Here is a 16,623-nt window from a genome sequence, read left to right as displayed (position 1 = left end):
TCACTTCTAAGTCCAAGCTTAGTTGGCTTCTAAGCGATGATAGTGAAAAATTTCACAACGGTTACCCGAGCCTTCCCGGTTCTTCCGAGGTTAACGAATTTTTCCGAAATCAGTTCCGTGAAATATCGAAAGTTGACGATGTTTTAGAAATACGATTACAATTAGAGGATGGAGCAAGAACATTAAGGGTTTCAGATAGGAATAATACAAAGCAGGGCTGCAAATGAATGTGATCAAGTTGAAATACCTAAGTATCTTACTTGAATGTTCTAAGGAATCTTGAATAAAGCAAACCACAGATAATAAAGAAATGTTTAAGCCTACCCACATAAATTACAGTGTGCTCAGCAAGCGCACCAAACGTGTAACAGTACAACTTCTGAGAGACTTCCCGAACTTTCAATTCTATGAGGGACAAGTCATTAAAGTCAAGCCTTCAGTGATGATTAACTATTTGCATCGTGGGAATGGAGCACGTTATATCTTGAAAGATTCAGATATTGACACATCGTTGTTAAAATATAGTCAAGATCAAGAAAACTTAAGACAATTGGCTAAACAAAAATCTATTGAGCAAGAGCAACGGTCTATTATGATGCAACAACAAGATGAGTTGAAAAAAGTCCAAATGGCCAAAGAAAAGAGCAAGATTTTAACCAGGAGGATCGGTTTAAAAGACGTTTCTATTCCTGGGCTGAATATTTAATTTGTAAAGGATTATCTAAAGATGGCATGACGGGTTCCTGACGGATCTCTGACATATATTCTACTTGTATATAGAACTTAATTTAATTTAGCACTAATTTCTATTTTGTTAGTAAGTAGGTTTGAAAAAAATTTGGCTTTCCATTTTTTTTTATAAATTATATGGTAATTAGAGTAATTACATAAAAAATGGCATTATATTAACCCATTCTAACCTTTTGTTTGTTTCTCATACGTCTTTCCCTCTTTTCCTTCATTTTTTGATCTTGTTTGGCAAAAGCTTCAGAATCTTTATTGGCACGTCTTAATTCTCTTTCTGCTTCTAACTTTTTTTCTTTCAAATCTTCCATTTCAATTTTCTTCATCTCTTTGACTATTTTAGCTAATTCTTGACTACGGAAATTGTTGGTCTTCTTTAAAATTTCAGGTGTAATCAAAGCAGATGAACCGTTTTGAGTTAATTCTCTAGTACAATTATCATAAATCTCGATCACTGCAGAAATAACTTGTTGTAAAGTTTCGACATCCTTTTTAGATTTGGGAATATTGGTACGAATAATAGCACGAGATATAGAGTCTGCAGTAAATTTTTTATCAGAATTTGGATGGCCAGTAGGCAAATCAGTAAAACTAACGAATTGTAAAAGATCGACTGCATTGGTCAAAGTTTCAGTAATAAACGATTTTTTGGAATAAGTTGGGATAAAACTATTTAATTGATTAACATCGGACATAAATACATAATCAACTGGTAATATTTCATTATCAGTAACATGAGTACATGATAAGAAATAATAATCACGACGAGAAGTATTCATATAGGTCTTATTTACCACAGATGTCACAAACTTATAATTCTTTAAAATGTCTTTAGAACTATTATTAATGGTAGAATTTTCATTAGCAACATAAATACCATTTGGTTTAATAACTATTTCAACAAATTCATCTAAATCTTTAACAACTAAACTAGAGAAAAACCAGCCCAAAATAGATTCCATGATTAAAGAAACAGGATTACTTCTAGCATACATATGAGCCTTGACAGTAACACTCTCGATAGTAGATCTACCGGTGGCAAATGTAGTAAACCAAGTATTTTGGTTTTCGGAATGGTAAGATTTTGGTTTTTCATTTTCAATAAAACCTACCTTTGAGAATTGTAAATCTTTGGAAAAAAAGTCTTGTAGAGAATTAAATAATCGATTAGCTCTAGTGACATTAATTCTGTTACCACCCCAATGGATGAAATAGATAAACATTAATAGGCAAGCAATACCCATTTCAAATGTCCAATTGTATAATTGAATACGCTCAAAAGTGCTCATGGCTTTTAATTCTTCATATGGTGTGGAATAATAGTGTAAATTCATATCATCGAACTTTTGCAGTAAATTAGCCAATGGCTGAATAATCATAGACATGATGTGATTGTTATTGTTTTTTATGCCTTTTTAGATTGAGCTATTAATTATCTGCCTTTCCAATTGGTAAATTTTTATTTAAATTAGAGTTCGTTTATCTCTTCTTTTTTTTTCTATTGACCATTCTTGTCTTTGAAATTTCTTGAAGAAATAATTCGTATTTTCCGATTCCTTTGATAATTTGTTAATTAAAATAATCTCGACAACAATGCAAAAAGGTCCGGCGGCTGTTTAGTAGCTCCGTCGGACATAAGGCGGTCACTGTCTGACTTCCAAATATTTATAAACTTAAGTCAAAAAAAGATACTGTATGAGTACGGTAAGACCGTGTATTACTTCAATTATATAGCTATGGTACAAAAAAGTGCAAATAATATACATGTAATACAGATTCTGAATTGAAAGTGGAATGCTTTTTGTTAAAATTTTTGGGGCAAGATGACAATACTTCTCTATTTTCTACGTTTTGTTGAAGGTTCCTCGTTGGATCTGTCGCCCTGTTCAGAGGTTCCAAAATTTTGGCCTCCCATCATTTGAATACGAATGACTTCTCTAACATATTTTTCTAATTCTTCGTCTACATTATCCCCTTGCATAATTTGTTCAACTCTTTGTCTGCGAGCTAAAGCTTCGGGGTCATTTTCATCCACAGGTTCATTTTCTAAAGAATAGCGTATACTATCTTGGAACATAGCTAACTGTTCTTGGTTAATTCCCAAACTGTCTTGATCTTGAGGAATTCCAGACTTCTCACGTAAATACATGATTAAATCAGGGAACTCTGAGTCTTCTTCAAAAACTTCTAATGCAGTTTTTCCTTCATTATTTTTTAAGTTGTAACCCCCACCTAGTTCTTCAATAATCACTTTAGCGGTCTCGACATCTTCACAATGATGTAACGGAGTATCACCATCATTATCCAGGATGTTGATGTCACCATTATACTTTTGGCATAACAAACGTAATAAATCTACATGGCCATATGCTGCAGCCGCATGTATTGGTGTGTATCCATTTGGGTCTTTAGAATTCGCTATTAAACCATTGTCATTGTTTAGAAATTTTTCCACCAAATCTATTCTACCATCACTTGCCGCCACCCAAATATTCATTTTTAAAAAAAACTCAATTTAAATCGAAGGTGTAGGTAAGGTAGTCTTAGTCTTGATAAAAAGAAGATAATTAACCTTTAGCTTTTTCTTATCTTATCATTATAAAAATTGCAATAGTAAATAAAGAAATATACGATGAGATGAAATGTTCAAATTTTACATTATCCGGAAAAAATGTTTAATGAAAACAGAAGGTCACAGTTCGAGACCTTCGGGAGCCATTATTAATTGAAGTGGTAGAATAAAAAAACTTGATGATATATTTATGAATAAGTATCTACCAATAAACATATAAGTATTAATATTCGATAAACACCAATACAACAAGTAAAAATATGAGTAATCAATTAGAAGCTTTCTCTGATGATAAGATCCCACCAGCAGAAAAGATTTCAACTCCTAACAAGCCAAAAGATTTGAATGCTATAAAAGGTTTTGAATGGTGGAGAAGGACTATGCAATATAAGACAGGTCTTGGACTAGACGAGAAAGAAAAGTTAAGGTATGAAAATGATCTTGCTTATAGGAAACAAGACATAGGATGTCAGAAATGCTATGAGTATAGAGATTGGGTGTTGAAATATTCACCAACTGTTAGGTTTATGATGGAATCTATAGAGAAAGTCAATAAAATTCAAAACGGTTATCAAGCAACTGATGATTCACTGGATAATAATGGGCAATTTAAATTTGATACTTCAAAAATTATTTGTGAAATATGTCCTGAATGGAAAAGTGGTGGATTTAATCCACAATTAGGTATTTTGTTATGTCAAAATCGTCTACGAAGTAAATCTCACTTAGAAGACACATTAGCGCATGAATTGGTTCATTATTTTGACAATTTAAAATGGAATGTAAATTGGCTAGATTTAAAACACCATGCATGCTCTGAAATACGAGCAAGTTCTTTGAGTGGGGAATGTAGATTTATGGAAGAATTTTTCAGAAGAGGACTTGGCGTTACTTTAGCTAGAGGTCACCAAGAATGTGTGAAAAGAAGAGCTATATTAAGTGTCATGGGTAATCCAAAATGTGCTGATAAGAAGGAAGCTGAAAGAGCTGTGAATCAAGTATGGGATAGTTGTTTTAATGATACAAGGCCATTTGAGGAAATATATAGATAATTTGGGTAGTAGCACTTAATAACATTCAAAAGATAGACTCTCATATTGGTATATGATAAAGAAAGATGCATATTGTTGCTTGTAAATATTTAAAAATATAAATACAATATAAGCTGTAATTATATATATATAATGAGATGTTAAGAAAAATATAATTGACATTTACGGGAAGCTAAAGGATAGGTTATTTTAGGAAAAAGTGCTTACGAAAACCTTTTGTTATTTGATAATAATACTAAGTAGATGTAAATGCATGAATTTTTATTAACATGAAGTTGCTTTATCATGAAGAAGTTTAATTCCCTTCAAGAATATAGGTGATTCATAATATTTATGTTTTTCCTTCATTAAAGCGTTAAATACATGGTGCACATGATACTTGGGCCAGTACAAATCCCAATCCAAAATATTACGTTACCCATGACTGCTTTATCCTTTAGATATTTTGTATTGCAAATAATAACTAACGGCAATTGTAACATTTGGAAGAAAAATAAGTAGCACCTTAATTTTTTGAAGATAACATACATTGTTAATTCATGGACAATTGCACTGATAAAGAAAGTCATAAAAGTAGCTTGGCCCTTTGATAGGCTTAAAAAACTGATAGAGCTATGGTAGACATGACGTAATAGAAATTTATGTACTGGTACATTCCAAATTCTTGAAAATTCTGCCCAAGAGACACAGTTCCACCAATCACCATAAAAGTATCTATCACCGAATCGTGTCAATTCTGCAATACAATTCAAAATAGCATCCCAGATTAAATAAAACACCAGTAAATACATGACAATAAAGCTTGGAATAATATCTACAAATAATGAAGAACATTCTGTCAAACGATTATAAAGGCCAGTCCATTCCGTGTCTCTTAAAGCAAGAGCCCTTATAACGATTGGATACATGAAAATTTGAGCCACTTCGATCATGACAAATATAGTACCAAATATTGCGAAAATTTTTTCAATGACATATCCCACTCTAATTTTGGAAGTTCTAGGATATTCAATTTGATAAACTACTGTTGGGAACATCGAATACATAAAGAAATTATGCAAATTAATATTTAATGGAAATTTAATATTTGTATTAGATACGGATTGAGCTTGAAGTTCAAAGGAACAAAATTGTTGACTTTTTTCAAAAGCTTTGATAACACCTTCATCTGTTTTTTCCTTCGAAGATGGGATAGATTGATCTTTTAATCTATTTAATACAGCTGTTGAGAAGTTTAGTTCATGTAAAATTTCCCACATATAACCATTATAAAAGGCATATGAATGCATTTTCATTAATAATACTAACGAATGTAAAAATAAAAAGATTTTGGCAATCCAATGTAACTTCAAAATATTTTCAGTCAAATACATATTAAATATAACAAAGGAAAATTCATAAATCGATGTAATAATCATACCAACATTTTTCCATTTTAAAATCTTCTTTTTGCAAGACCAATGAATGAAAAATACAAAATAAGTTTCCAAATACATGACCAAATCGAGTACTGCTACCAATATTAAATTTGTTGACATTGTGTTGTAGATTTCAGATTCTTTCAAATTACCATTATGCTCTCTATAATATTCGACGAATAATTTCATTGAACTGAAAGCCATATACATCCAAAACAAAACGTAAAGGCCTGTGAAGTCAGAATTCAAAACAACTACTTCATCTGCATTGTCATCATATGAAAAATTCTTTTCATGTAGTTTGGATCTTCTCTTCAATTCATATTCTCTGACTTGTGCCTCTAGAGTAGGACCCTTAAATTTTTCTTGAAATGGTAGACTAATATTACCATCTAAAATAGAAGGTCTATATTCAAAAGTAACATCACTGAAATGAGACATGTATTTGTTGTATTTGGTGTTATATCTTAGTTTTTCCTTTCTTGTCAATCTCTTAACCACAGAATGGATCCTGTTACTATCCGGTTTATGATCACCATCTACTTCGAAATAATTTGAACTTGCATCATCATCAGTGATGATTACTTTACTTCCAGGGGTGCTAGATCTCACACCAATCTCCAAAGGTGGTGATGGACTATTTTTAGTCGAATCAAGGATAACAGTACCTGTGTTACCAGCAGAGGAATTAACTTCCGATAATGATTCCTCATCGTTTTCCTCTCTACTTTCATCCTCTTCATCTATCAAGCCTTGCTTTGCCAGCTTGCTTATTGAGAAGTCCGCGTCTCCAGAATCATCTGCTTGATTTGAGTATAGTCTACCTGCATTGGCCAATTCATCGAATTGATCTTCGCTGTAAGTAATAGATTTCCTTCTCTTCCCTGCGCTATTCAAACTTTGAATTCTTACAAAGGAATTAGATTGCAAAAGATCATCCTTTGGCATAGTGTTATAAAAAAGTCTTGCCTAGTGTAATAAATGTGTGTTTAATTATTCTTGAATGTTATTGCAAAGATTCCACAATCAAATTTAATACGATTATATATCAAATGGAATCGAAAAGGGTTGTCAAAGATATAGTATCTAATTTCCTCCTAGGAAACAATCTCCTTTAAGATATATATAGATAAATAGATAAATAGGTAGATAGATGTTTATATATATTAAACTTCAGGAAATTATTTTAAAACGAAGGAAAATTGAATATATAAGAAACTTCAGGGGAATTGTAGTTAGCTTATATTATGTATCTGATTAAATAATTTTTCAGGAATGCTTTCACAAGGTTTTAGTGTACTGAACAGTAGCTAGATGCCTCAAATCGGATTCACGTGCCGTGTACGGCTTTTTCTGGGTTCCAGAGTTTACTAGCAAACTACCTGCCGACTTTTCTCTGGTTATCCAGAAATGGAAGTAGTCTTATTAGTTCCGTGGAAATAAAAAACCGGAATGCTGATTGTTGATTCGTTGCTACAACCCTAGGGTTTGTTATTGGGTTTATAGGGTTGTGAGGGTTGGATTTTGGAAAATTTTTGATGAGATGAGATGGGATCCAAATGAAATAATAATAATAGTAAACAGAATAAGTATTTAAAAATAGAAAGTTGAGTTTTTCTTTACAAATATTTAGAACATTGAGAGGAGAAATAATAAATCTAATAAATTAAAATACATAACACATAATACATAATGTCCCGTCCGGAAGATTTGGCTCCTCCAGAAGTCTTTTATAATGATACAGAATCTATCAAATATACTTCATCCACTAGAGTTCAGCATATCCAAGCGAAAATGACATTACGTTCATTAGAGTTACTGAATTTACCACCAAATTCATTTGTGTTAGATATTGGTTGTGGTTCTGGTCTTTCAGGAGAAATTCTAACAGAAGAAGGTCATATGTGGTGTGGGATGGATATATCGCCTAGTATGTTGGCTACAGGTCTAACAAGAGAGGTAGAAGGGGATTTGATGTTACAAGATATGGGTGTAGGTATACCATTCCGTGCAGGTACATTTGATGCAGCCATCAGTATATCGGCCATTCAATGGTTATGTAATGCTGATACATCCTATAATGATCCAAAGAGAAGACTGATGAGATTTTTCAATTCCTTGTTTGCTTGCTTAAAAAAAGGTGGGAAATTTGTAGCACAATTTTATCCAAAAAATGATGATCAAATTGATCAAATTTTACAATCCGCAAAAGTTTCAGGGTTTTCTGGTGGGCTGGTCATTGATAATCCAGAATCAAGCAAAAATAAAAAATATTATTTGGTGTTAACATCAGGTTCTGCAAGGGCGGATGAAAATAGTATTAATTTGGCAGGTGCCACCATGGATGCTGATGAGGTAAGCGTTCCAAAGGCCAATAGACATACCAAGAAAAGATTGACAGAATCCAATAAATCTTATATCACTAGAAAGAAAGATTTGATGAAGAGACGTGGGAGAAAAGTGGCCAATGATTCTAAATTCACAGGTAGAAAAAGAAGACCAAGATTTTAAACAATTTGCATATTTCACATTATTTCTACGTGTATTTACATTTATGAACGTATATGAATATTTGCATTTACAAATTTATGTGTATATGCTTAATTCACTGAATAATAATCCCTTGTGTATTAGAATAGATTTGGATTATGATATGTATATGTATTTACATATATAAGCTAGAAATAAATTAAGTCACGTTTTTTCCAAATGCCGCAATTAAATTTGTTATTCCTTTTTTTTCCCTTCTAAAATCTACATGTCCAACCCCGACACAAAATAGATTTTATGTCATAAATATTTTTGACCTATAAAATAATAATAAATTAATCAAGATATTTTTCTTTTATTTCAAAATTTGTCACTTTATTGAGCAAATAATAATAAAAAAAGAAAAAAAACAGTAATAAATCTATATCATCTCTTCAGAGAAATTATACATTAAAATGAGAAAAATCATTGTTATATTATCACTTTTATTACCTTTCGGTTTGTCAGAAGAATTTATTATTAAATTAAAAGATTCGAAATCTTTTGATGAGTTTATGATATCAAGTTATGATGACACACAAAATATTAAAATGAAGGATATTTTAAATGAAAAAATTAATAAAAATTATTTATTTGGAAATTTTAATGCTTTTAAAATAAATCTGAACAATGAAAATAATAAAAATGTAGAATTATTGAAAAAAGAATTGAAAAAAAATCCATTTGTTGATGAAATTATACCAAATATTGAAATTAAATTATTTGATAATACTGAATTTAACGAATATTTAAGTTGTAATTCATTTGACTATAATGAAAATCAATTCTGTGATGAAAGTGACGATGAAGATGATGAAGAGGAAGATGATGAGGAAGGTGATAGCGATGATGAAGATAGTGACAGTGATAGTGATAGCGATAGCGATAATGAAAGTGATGATGAAGATAGTGATAGTGATGATGAAGATGATGAGGATGAAGATGATGAGGATGAAGATGATGAGGATGAAGATGATGAGGAGGAGGATGATAGTGATGATGAAGATAATTATAATGATGATGGCGATGAAAATCATCCTAAGGAAAATGACGATGATGATGAGGAAGAAGAGGATCAGACTGATAGAAAGAAAAAACATAAGCATAAGGATCATGGAAGTGATGATAATGAAAAGAAAAAGCATAAAGATCATGATAGAGAGAAGAAAAAAGATAGAAAAAATAAAAAACAAAAAGATAAAAAAAAGCATCATAATGATGATGATGATGATTCAAACGAGCATCATAAACATGTAAAAAGTAAATTTAAAGTTCAAAGAGGTGCACCACGTCATTTAGCAAGAATTTCAACAAGAGATAAGTTACCTTTTAATTTTAGAAATGCAAACCAATTTGAGGAACAATTGAATTATTACTATGATGATAATGATAAAGGTGAAGGAGTCTTGGCATATGTTATAGATACGGGTATTTTAAAGGAACATAAAGATTTTGAAGATAGAGTTGAATTTGGAACAGATTTAACTGGTGAAGGTGCAGGAGATTTAAATGGGCATGGTACTCATGTTGCTGGTTTGATTGGTTCGAAAACATATGGTGTGGACAAAAAAGTTAAAATTATTGATGTTAAGGCCGTTTCATTGACAGGAAGTACACAATTATCCCATATCATAGAAGCTATTGAATATACTGTTAATGATTGTAATAGCAGAGTTGATAAGAAAGCATGTGTTGTTAATATGAGTCTTGGATCATTTTATGTTAAAGTTATTAATGAAGCTGTTGAAAGTGCAATTGCTGAAGGTGTTGTATTTGTCGTTGCAGCAGGTAATAATAATATTGATGCATGTTGGTCAAGTCCTGGTAGTTCCAAAAATGCAATTACAGTTGGTGCATTTGATGATAGGTTAGATGTTATTGCAAAATTTTCCAATTGGGGTGAGTGTGTTGATATTTTTGCTAGTGGTGTTGAAGTCAAATCATTGAGTAGTCAAGTTCCATATAAATATATTAAATATAGTGGCACTTCAATGGCTTCTCCAATCGTTTGTGGATTTGTATCAATTTTGTTATCACAAGGTGTTAAACCAAACGACGTTCAGGAAGAAATGGTTAAGTTATCTACAAAAGGAGATTTCACCAGAAGATCATTAATATTTAAACCATTTACAAGTAATCGTATATTATTTAATGGTATGGATCCAAGAGATTCTTATGAAAATGATGAAATGGAAAATGATTGCGGTGAAGATTACGAGGAAGAAATAATAGATCGCAATTCTAATAAGTTATTAATGGAAAAGAGTTCTAAACTCGTATTGGATTTAGATTTGGATTTAATTTATGAAGATATTCGCAATTTTAAACCAAAGAGATGGATTACATTCCCTCTAAGAAGAGAAGAGATTGAAAATGTGGAAGTAATTAATAAATTGAAAAAGATAAAAAATAGAAACAAAAGTATTCGTGAAAATGATGATAATGAAAATAGAGACATCAATAAAAGTCGCCAAAACAAAGGTAAGTTGATTAAACGTAATATATCCAAGAATAAGAAAAAAAGCAAACAGAGTGAAGATATAAATATGAACTCAAAATTAAAAGATATACATGCACCAAAAGTTCATAGAAGGAGAAGAGTAATTAAGCCTGCTATTTAGTGTTCACAATTTTTTTTTATATATATCAGTTTATTGTGCAATTTTATGTAATTTTAAAGTTTTTCAGACTAAAAAAATCCATAATAGTTGTAGAGATGTAGTTTTTGTTTTATGTTTTTTCATTAAGAATTTCAATAAAATTAATATGAATGTGGTTTTAATATTTTATTTACATATGTCGAGAACAAAACTTAAACTCAGTTAATTTATCTATAAAAAACAATTATTTCTGAAAAATCATAACTTAAATTTTTAAAAATTTTTTTTCCATCCTTAATTGAGGTTTATTACAATTAGAATTATAGTTTATGTACCAAAAACTCTAATTGGTAGTACTATCACTTGATATTTAACTATGATATATATATATCTATTAAAACTACTTCTGTTTCCAATCTGTCTGATCTAAATTGTAAAAAGACCATAAGATATTAACAATATCTTAGAGAACATTTTTGTAATACAAATGTTCCATGTTCATAAACATCAACCTCTAGTACTCATATTGATAAACCTCCAATTTTGTTCCGAAGCTTCTACACCACATTCAGTATAGAAAAGATTAACTCAATTCTCCAATATGGCTTAAGTTTAATGAAATAACTGAATTGGAGAAAGATCTAAGTTTTATTACAAGCATAAAGCTGTTGTTGTATTTGCCTGACAAATTATTAACAAAATCATAATCTATATTTTATATGAATCAGACCTATGCTGCGTTAATTAGCTCGATGCTAATATTTATATTATTTTATTTGCCATGATATATTACTATACGAAGGATATTTATACGCCAATATATTTTTCTGGTTGGGATAACGCCATTTGTAATAATTAAACTAGCCTTATTAAACTCTTCAACAATACATAATTTACACGAAATATTACTTGATTAAAAGCGTAAAATAAAGTACATAGATATAAATAATAGGAATGATGTCGTATATAATTAATATTTACAAAGATAATGCAATGACATGGAAAACATAGTTTAGTGAATAGAGCGATTGTGTCTTATTTGATTTCTTGTTCCAAGTTATAACGTAGCAGAACATTATGAAAAACCAATAGTTCGCTATTTTAATATGATAACTAATTGATATGTCTTTCGTAACCCAATAATAAACTCAAACTGATGACTGATTTAGTTCCACTATTCTAGGATCTGTTTTTTAACACCACACCATAAACCAGCAGCACCTGCAGTCAACCCCGATGCAATAACCATTGGCTTCACACCTTTCGATGATTTAAAAATTGCCCCTGTTAATGCACCTGAAACAACGGAACCCATCGAATCATGCTTACCTCTATAAGAATCTAAAGAAGAATTAATTAAATTATAAGTCATTGCTAGCACACCTGCATTATTCCCCCAGTGAGGACCTCTCTTTGTGATAGAATTTAAAATAGTATTCAATTTCAACTTACCGGAATAATTTCTATTAATACTTGAAAGACCATCGATCAAACCCATGGCCCCACCGAAACCCAACCCTAGAAGGTATACTGACCCAGTCCCGTAACACAAATCATCTGACCAACCTCTAGATGGAATAATACCTTGAGAACCTTGAACCGTTGATAACTTCTCGTCATCTAAATCTAAATACTCGATTCCTTTATCCAAACCGTATAAGGGATGGCTGATATTTAAACCACTAATACCACTGTTGGCTGATGTTGGTAATTGAATAGATGAAGGATCAAACCCCAAGGTTTCCTTCAATTTTGAAGTTGAATCATCGTTAGATAACCAGGACATTATGGAACTGTTATGACAAATTAGTGGTGGCGACTGTTACGATCTTCTCCGTTCTCTTGAGGCTGTTTTTACCTTTTGACTTAATTATTCATTCTGTATGTCTTGCGTTTCTTATGGCTCGTCAACACCGAAAGCCATTTGGCCCAGTTTTCCAAACCCTGGAAACGTGATCTTAACCTAAAATATCGTCAAAGAAACCCAACAAAACCCTAAGTATCAACCCAATAGCAATAGTCACGTGTAAATTTTATTTCCCTTTCTATCCGGGTAAAAATCTCTACGAAAACTTACAATTATTCTTTAGTATAATGTTTAAGTTAAATCCAAAGGTGATGCTAAAAACAGGGTTGTCGGATGTAGAAAGAAAGCATCATTAGGGTACCATCAGAAACGATTTAAACCATATTACCGGTCAATTGGTGAATAGGTTTTAAATTACCTTTTATTTCAGTCTATTATTTATACCAAAATTGCACATCATAGCAATTCCCAATGTTACGAAATAAACCCATACTTATAAAAGTGTCATTCTCTTGTTATCGAAATAACATATTCACAAGTGCAAATATTACTTCTAGACATTTTCACCAAACAACTAGTGCCTTAGAGAAAAACATAAAAGTTGATTCAACAGTATTAGCTAAAAATTTTCAGAATGCAGATGAATTTAATAAACTTAGCGTTTATTATTCAAGTCTAAGGAAGACAATCGATTCAGTCCCAGAAGAAGTTGCTCAAAAATCTCCAAGTTTGGTGGCTCTACATCATAGATTAAGTCTTCCCAAGGAGTTCAAATATGCTACGTTAAGCCAATGCTTATCATGCCCATCTTCTAAATTACCTAGTGAGATCAAGAACGATCCAAAATTGGGGGTGTCATTTACCAAGACAGTTCTCGCACCTAAAACTAGTGACAACCATGGATTAAATATTTTTGGTAAAAATCTTCTGACCTATCATATTACATATAAACTATTACGCAGGTATCCTAGATTACCAACTGTTATTCTGAATGCTGCGATAGATGCTTATATTTCGAGTGAATCATTAGCCAGTGTTGGTAAATCATGGGGTATTGAAGTAGAGAATACATCCGTTGTTGAAAGATACCTTAAAAATGAACCTGTAGAAATAACCATAGGGAAATTGAGATATTTTAACAATAGTATGGATAATGCGGAAGGTATCCGTGTTTTATTGAACAATAATTTTTCAGAGACTAATGCATACGCCTTAGCAGTTAGAAGTATCATTGCTGGTATTTGGGCTAGTACAGGAGGTGAAAATAGTAAAGATGTATTCAAATTCATTGATGATCATATATTGAGTAGAAAACTCGATGTTTCTAAGTTATTCCAATTTGAACAACCTACTAGAGAACTTTCCATGCTCTGTAAAAGAGAAAATTTACAGAGACCGGTATCTAAATTATTAGCTGAATCAGGTAGAAATTCTAAGAATCCTGTTTTCATTATAGGTGTATTTAGCGGTGACGAGAAACTTGGTGAGGGATTTGGTTCATCACTAAAGGAGGGTAAAGCTCGTGCAGCAACTGATGCATTACTAAAGTGGTATTGTTATGAAAGCTTACCAGGTTATGAAAATATCGCTTTAGACAAAGGTACTATTATAGTTTAATGTTACTCACACAAATGCTTAGTACTGGATATGTACAAATACCAAACACTGTATACTTATTTACTCAAATATATTACTATTCTAGATACACTTGTAAATAATTTAAAGTATTCTTCCCATGAAAGTATAATTGGATCATTATAATTGACTGTTTTGGTTTTTGAATTACTCTAACATTTTTGACGTCTATACAAGGTGCTATTAGCTTCATCTCTCTTAAATACATTGACCCATGGTCATGGAGGTTTAAATATAACGAAATTTGCTTGCTTACATTAAGAAAAATTCTAAACAGTTCTTATAAAATACAACCTTTGAAATAAGGATTGAATCTAGCTATTAATCAGTATCATCTTATGTTTTTACTATGGTTCTTGTGTAAAGATTATATTTAATAATATTACGTATAATAGTTATACATTATACCCTTTTTCTAATTGTTTATCATTTTTGTTACAAACTCTTATTTTTATTTTCAAATCCTTGTTGGTAATCATTTGATTTTAAATCCTTTCATATATATACTTTTCTGAAATTCACACTATATAATCAAAACATCTCCCAATTTAACTATATATATATATATTTAAATGCTAATATATATTTTAGGTTGATTAAAACGCCACTTCTACAAATAGGCTATTATATGTCTAAAATTTCATTATGTATATTCTATGACATTTTTACATGTATGGGTTGGGTATTGATAAGGATATATCAATGGGCCAGTAAGAAGTATTTCATAGTTTGGCAAAAAAAGATGAACAATATGTTGTGATAAAGAATAATATGACCTATTTTTCTTAGATATATGCAGCGTAATAAGAGTGTGTATTTTTTTTTAATATAAGATAGTACAGTTATGTTCAAGTAACTTATCTTTTCAAAAAGTCTTCTAAGAGCGATGAGTTGACTTGTAAGCAATTTTCATTGCCATCTCCAAAGAGGTCGGATTAGCAGATATAACACTTTGATAGGTTGCTGGGGACAGGTTTCTGGTATAATAAATTATGTCTGTTTTTCCAGACCAAAAATCATTTGGCAATAGAGCCCTGAATCTTTGGAACTGCTCATTGTGCTTTATTATACCACCTTTGCTTTAATTGGTAGTGCTTATCAGATCAAGAACCGTTAGCGTTCCAACTTTTCGACTAATATGGTTTTTAAGATCCGTAATAAAGACAGCCCATGCCGCAGTTGAAGAGGACTCTTCTAACCAATTTAATGTCCATTCTGCTGCATGGCCTATTAGGTGTTGAGCAAAGAATGCAATTTTAGCAGAGTCTTCTAAGATTCCACGAGCTAGCATTTGTAACTTCATCGTAGAAACAAAGTAGAATAGATCAAGAACGTCATTTCTTCCTTCAAAGACTGCAATTATGCCTCCTACATTAATATGCTTAGTCTTTCCAGAAGCTAGAAGATCACTGAATGTTTTTTTCCCTGGCATGGTGATCAATTTGGATTCGAATTGAGGTGATGCTACCAGTTGCTTTAATACGTACTAAATCAGAACAAAGCTCAAAAGAAACTAGACAAGAATGTCGAATTAAATATATTATCCTATGGTAAAAAAACAATAGTTATGCAGCAAGTTATAGAGGTATCTTTATGTATGCCCTTTTATGACCAGGATTTTTGGGTACGTGGTTGCTGAATGCTCATAGCTCACCCGAGCTTGCCTCATTAATAGTTTTTATCTGGGTAGTACAAGGGGAAGAAGACACAGCGATTATCTGTGGTTCTCTATATCTACTAGATCATTATTTCACATCTGTGGTCACTAGCTTATATCTCTCTCAGTTTTTTTTAAGCAAGCTTTAAGTACTACCTCTTTGAAGCCATTTATTAAGCACTCACAACAACCTACTTAACCGTTATTTAATTTGTGATGTTACTTTTCTCATCTCCATCACAGATCTCATAATATCCGCAATAGCACTCGGAATATATGCCGAAGAAAGAATTAATTTCTCTAAAAACATAAAACATACAAAATCTACAAATGGTTTACATGCCCGCTTTTTCCTGCGTCCAATATATATCTAAGATTATAATTTAATCTTTAGATCGCTTGATATTCAATTTCCTATCTCTAAAAAATACCTATACATTACGTAATCCCACAGTTGACCTATCCCACAAACTTCTTGCTACCTTCTGTGCAATAGCCGCCTCTCCAGATGATGTCGCTCAGTTCACTGTTCTCCTATCAAAATACCATGAGTCATTCTTTTAAATATTATTTTAACTAATACAACTCCTAGCAAATATAAACTACTTA

The 16,623-nt window shown here is 31.5% G+C and overlaps 9 protein-coding genes across 9 annotated transcripts; 5 read left to right on the top strand and 4 right to left on the bottom strand.

Annotated features, from left to right (window-relative positions):
• Positions 1-310: 310 nt before the first annotated feature.
• Positions 311-706, top strand: MRPL50 (mitochondrial 54S ribosomal protein bL9m MRPL50; the record flags this gene model as incomplete). Its single annotated transcript, XM_004181408.1, has 1 exon — positions 311-706. One exon carries the CDS (start codon positions 311-313, stop codon positions 704-706), a length of 396 nt encoding a protein of 131 aa, XP_004181456.1.
• A 199-nt stretch (positions 707-905) lies between these two features.
• On the bottom strand, positions 906-2,129 carry TBLA0F04030 (uncharacterized protein; the record flags this gene model as incomplete). Its single annotated transcript, XM_004181407.1, has 1 exon — positions 906-2,129. The coding sequence occupies one exon, from the start codon at positions 2,127-2,129 to the stop codon at positions 906-908; it is 1,224 nt and encodes a 407-aa protein (XP_004181455.1).
• A 452-nt stretch (positions 2,130-2,581) lies between these two features.
• Positions 2,582-3,241, bottom strand: TBLA0F04020 (uncharacterized protein; the record flags this gene model as incomplete). Its single annotated transcript, XM_004181406.1, has 1 exon — positions 2,582-3,241. The coding sequence occupies one exon, from the start codon at positions 3,239-3,241 to the stop codon at positions 2,582-2,584; it is 660 nt and encodes a 219-aa protein (XP_004181454.1).
• Positions 3,242-3,576: 335 nt separating this feature from the next.
• ATP23 (putative metalloprotease) lies at positions 3,577-4,368 on the top strand (the record flags this gene model as incomplete). Its single annotated transcript, XM_004181405.1, has 1 exon — positions 3,577-4,368. The coding sequence occupies one exon, from the start codon at positions 3,577-3,579 to the stop codon at positions 4,366-4,368; it is 792 nt and encodes a 263-aa protein (XP_004181453.1).
• A 347-nt stretch (positions 4,369-4,715) lies between these two features.
• ARE2 (sterol acyltransferase) lies at positions 4,716-6,734 on the bottom strand (the record flags this gene model as incomplete). The annotated part of the gene is made up of 1 exon (XM_004181404.1): positions 4,716-6,734. One exon carries the CDS (start codon positions 6,732-6,734, stop codon positions 4,716-4,718), a length of 2,019 nt encoding a protein of 672 aa, XP_004181452.1.
• Positions 6,735-7,478: 744 nt separating this feature from the next.
• BUD23 (18S rRNA (guanine1575-N7)-methyltransferase) lies at positions 7,479-8,297 on the top strand (the record flags this gene model as incomplete). The annotated part of the gene is made up of 1 exon (XM_004181403.1): positions 7,479-8,297. The coding sequence occupies one exon, from the start codon at positions 7,479-7,481 to the stop codon at positions 8,295-8,297; it is 819 nt and encodes a 272-aa protein (XP_004181451.1).
• A 434-nt stretch (positions 8,298-8,731) lies between these two features.
• TBLA0F03970 (S8 family peptidase) lies at positions 8,732-10,936 on the top strand (the record flags this gene model as incomplete). Its single annotated transcript, XM_004181402.1, has 1 exon — positions 8,732-10,936. One exon carries the CDS (start codon positions 8,732-8,734, stop codon positions 10,934-10,936), a length of 2,205 nt encoding a protein of 734 aa, XP_004181450.1.
• A 1,153-nt stretch (positions 10,937-12,089) lies between these two features.
• On the bottom strand, positions 12,090-12,701 carry TIM23 (protein transporter TIM23; the record flags this gene model as incomplete). Its single annotated transcript, XM_004181401.1, has 1 exon — positions 12,090-12,701. One exon carries the CDS (start codon positions 12,699-12,701, stop codon positions 12,090-12,092), a length of 612 nt encoding a protein of 203 aa, XP_004181449.1.
• Positions 12,702-13,193: 492 nt separating this feature from the next.
• Positions 13,194-14,339, top strand: MRPL3 (mitochondrial 54S ribosomal protein mL44; the record flags this gene model as incomplete). The annotated part of the gene is made up of 1 exon (XM_004181400.1): positions 13,194-14,339. One exon carries the CDS (start codon positions 13,194-13,196, stop codon positions 14,337-14,339), a length of 1,146 nt encoding a protein of 381 aa, XP_004181448.1.
• Positions 14,340-16,623: the final 2,284 nt, after the last annotated feature.

This window comes from Henningerozyma blattae, chromosome 6 (genome assembly GCF_000315915.1).
Source record: "Henningerozyma blattae CBS 6284 chromosome 6, complete genome".
Taxonomy (NCBI): Eukaryota; Fungi; Ascomycota; class Saccharomycetes; order Saccharomycetales; family Saccharomycetaceae; genus Henningerozyma; species Henningerozyma blattae.
Note: the sequence above shows the minus strand (reverse complement) of the source record. Positions and strands in the feature narration are given on the sequence as shown.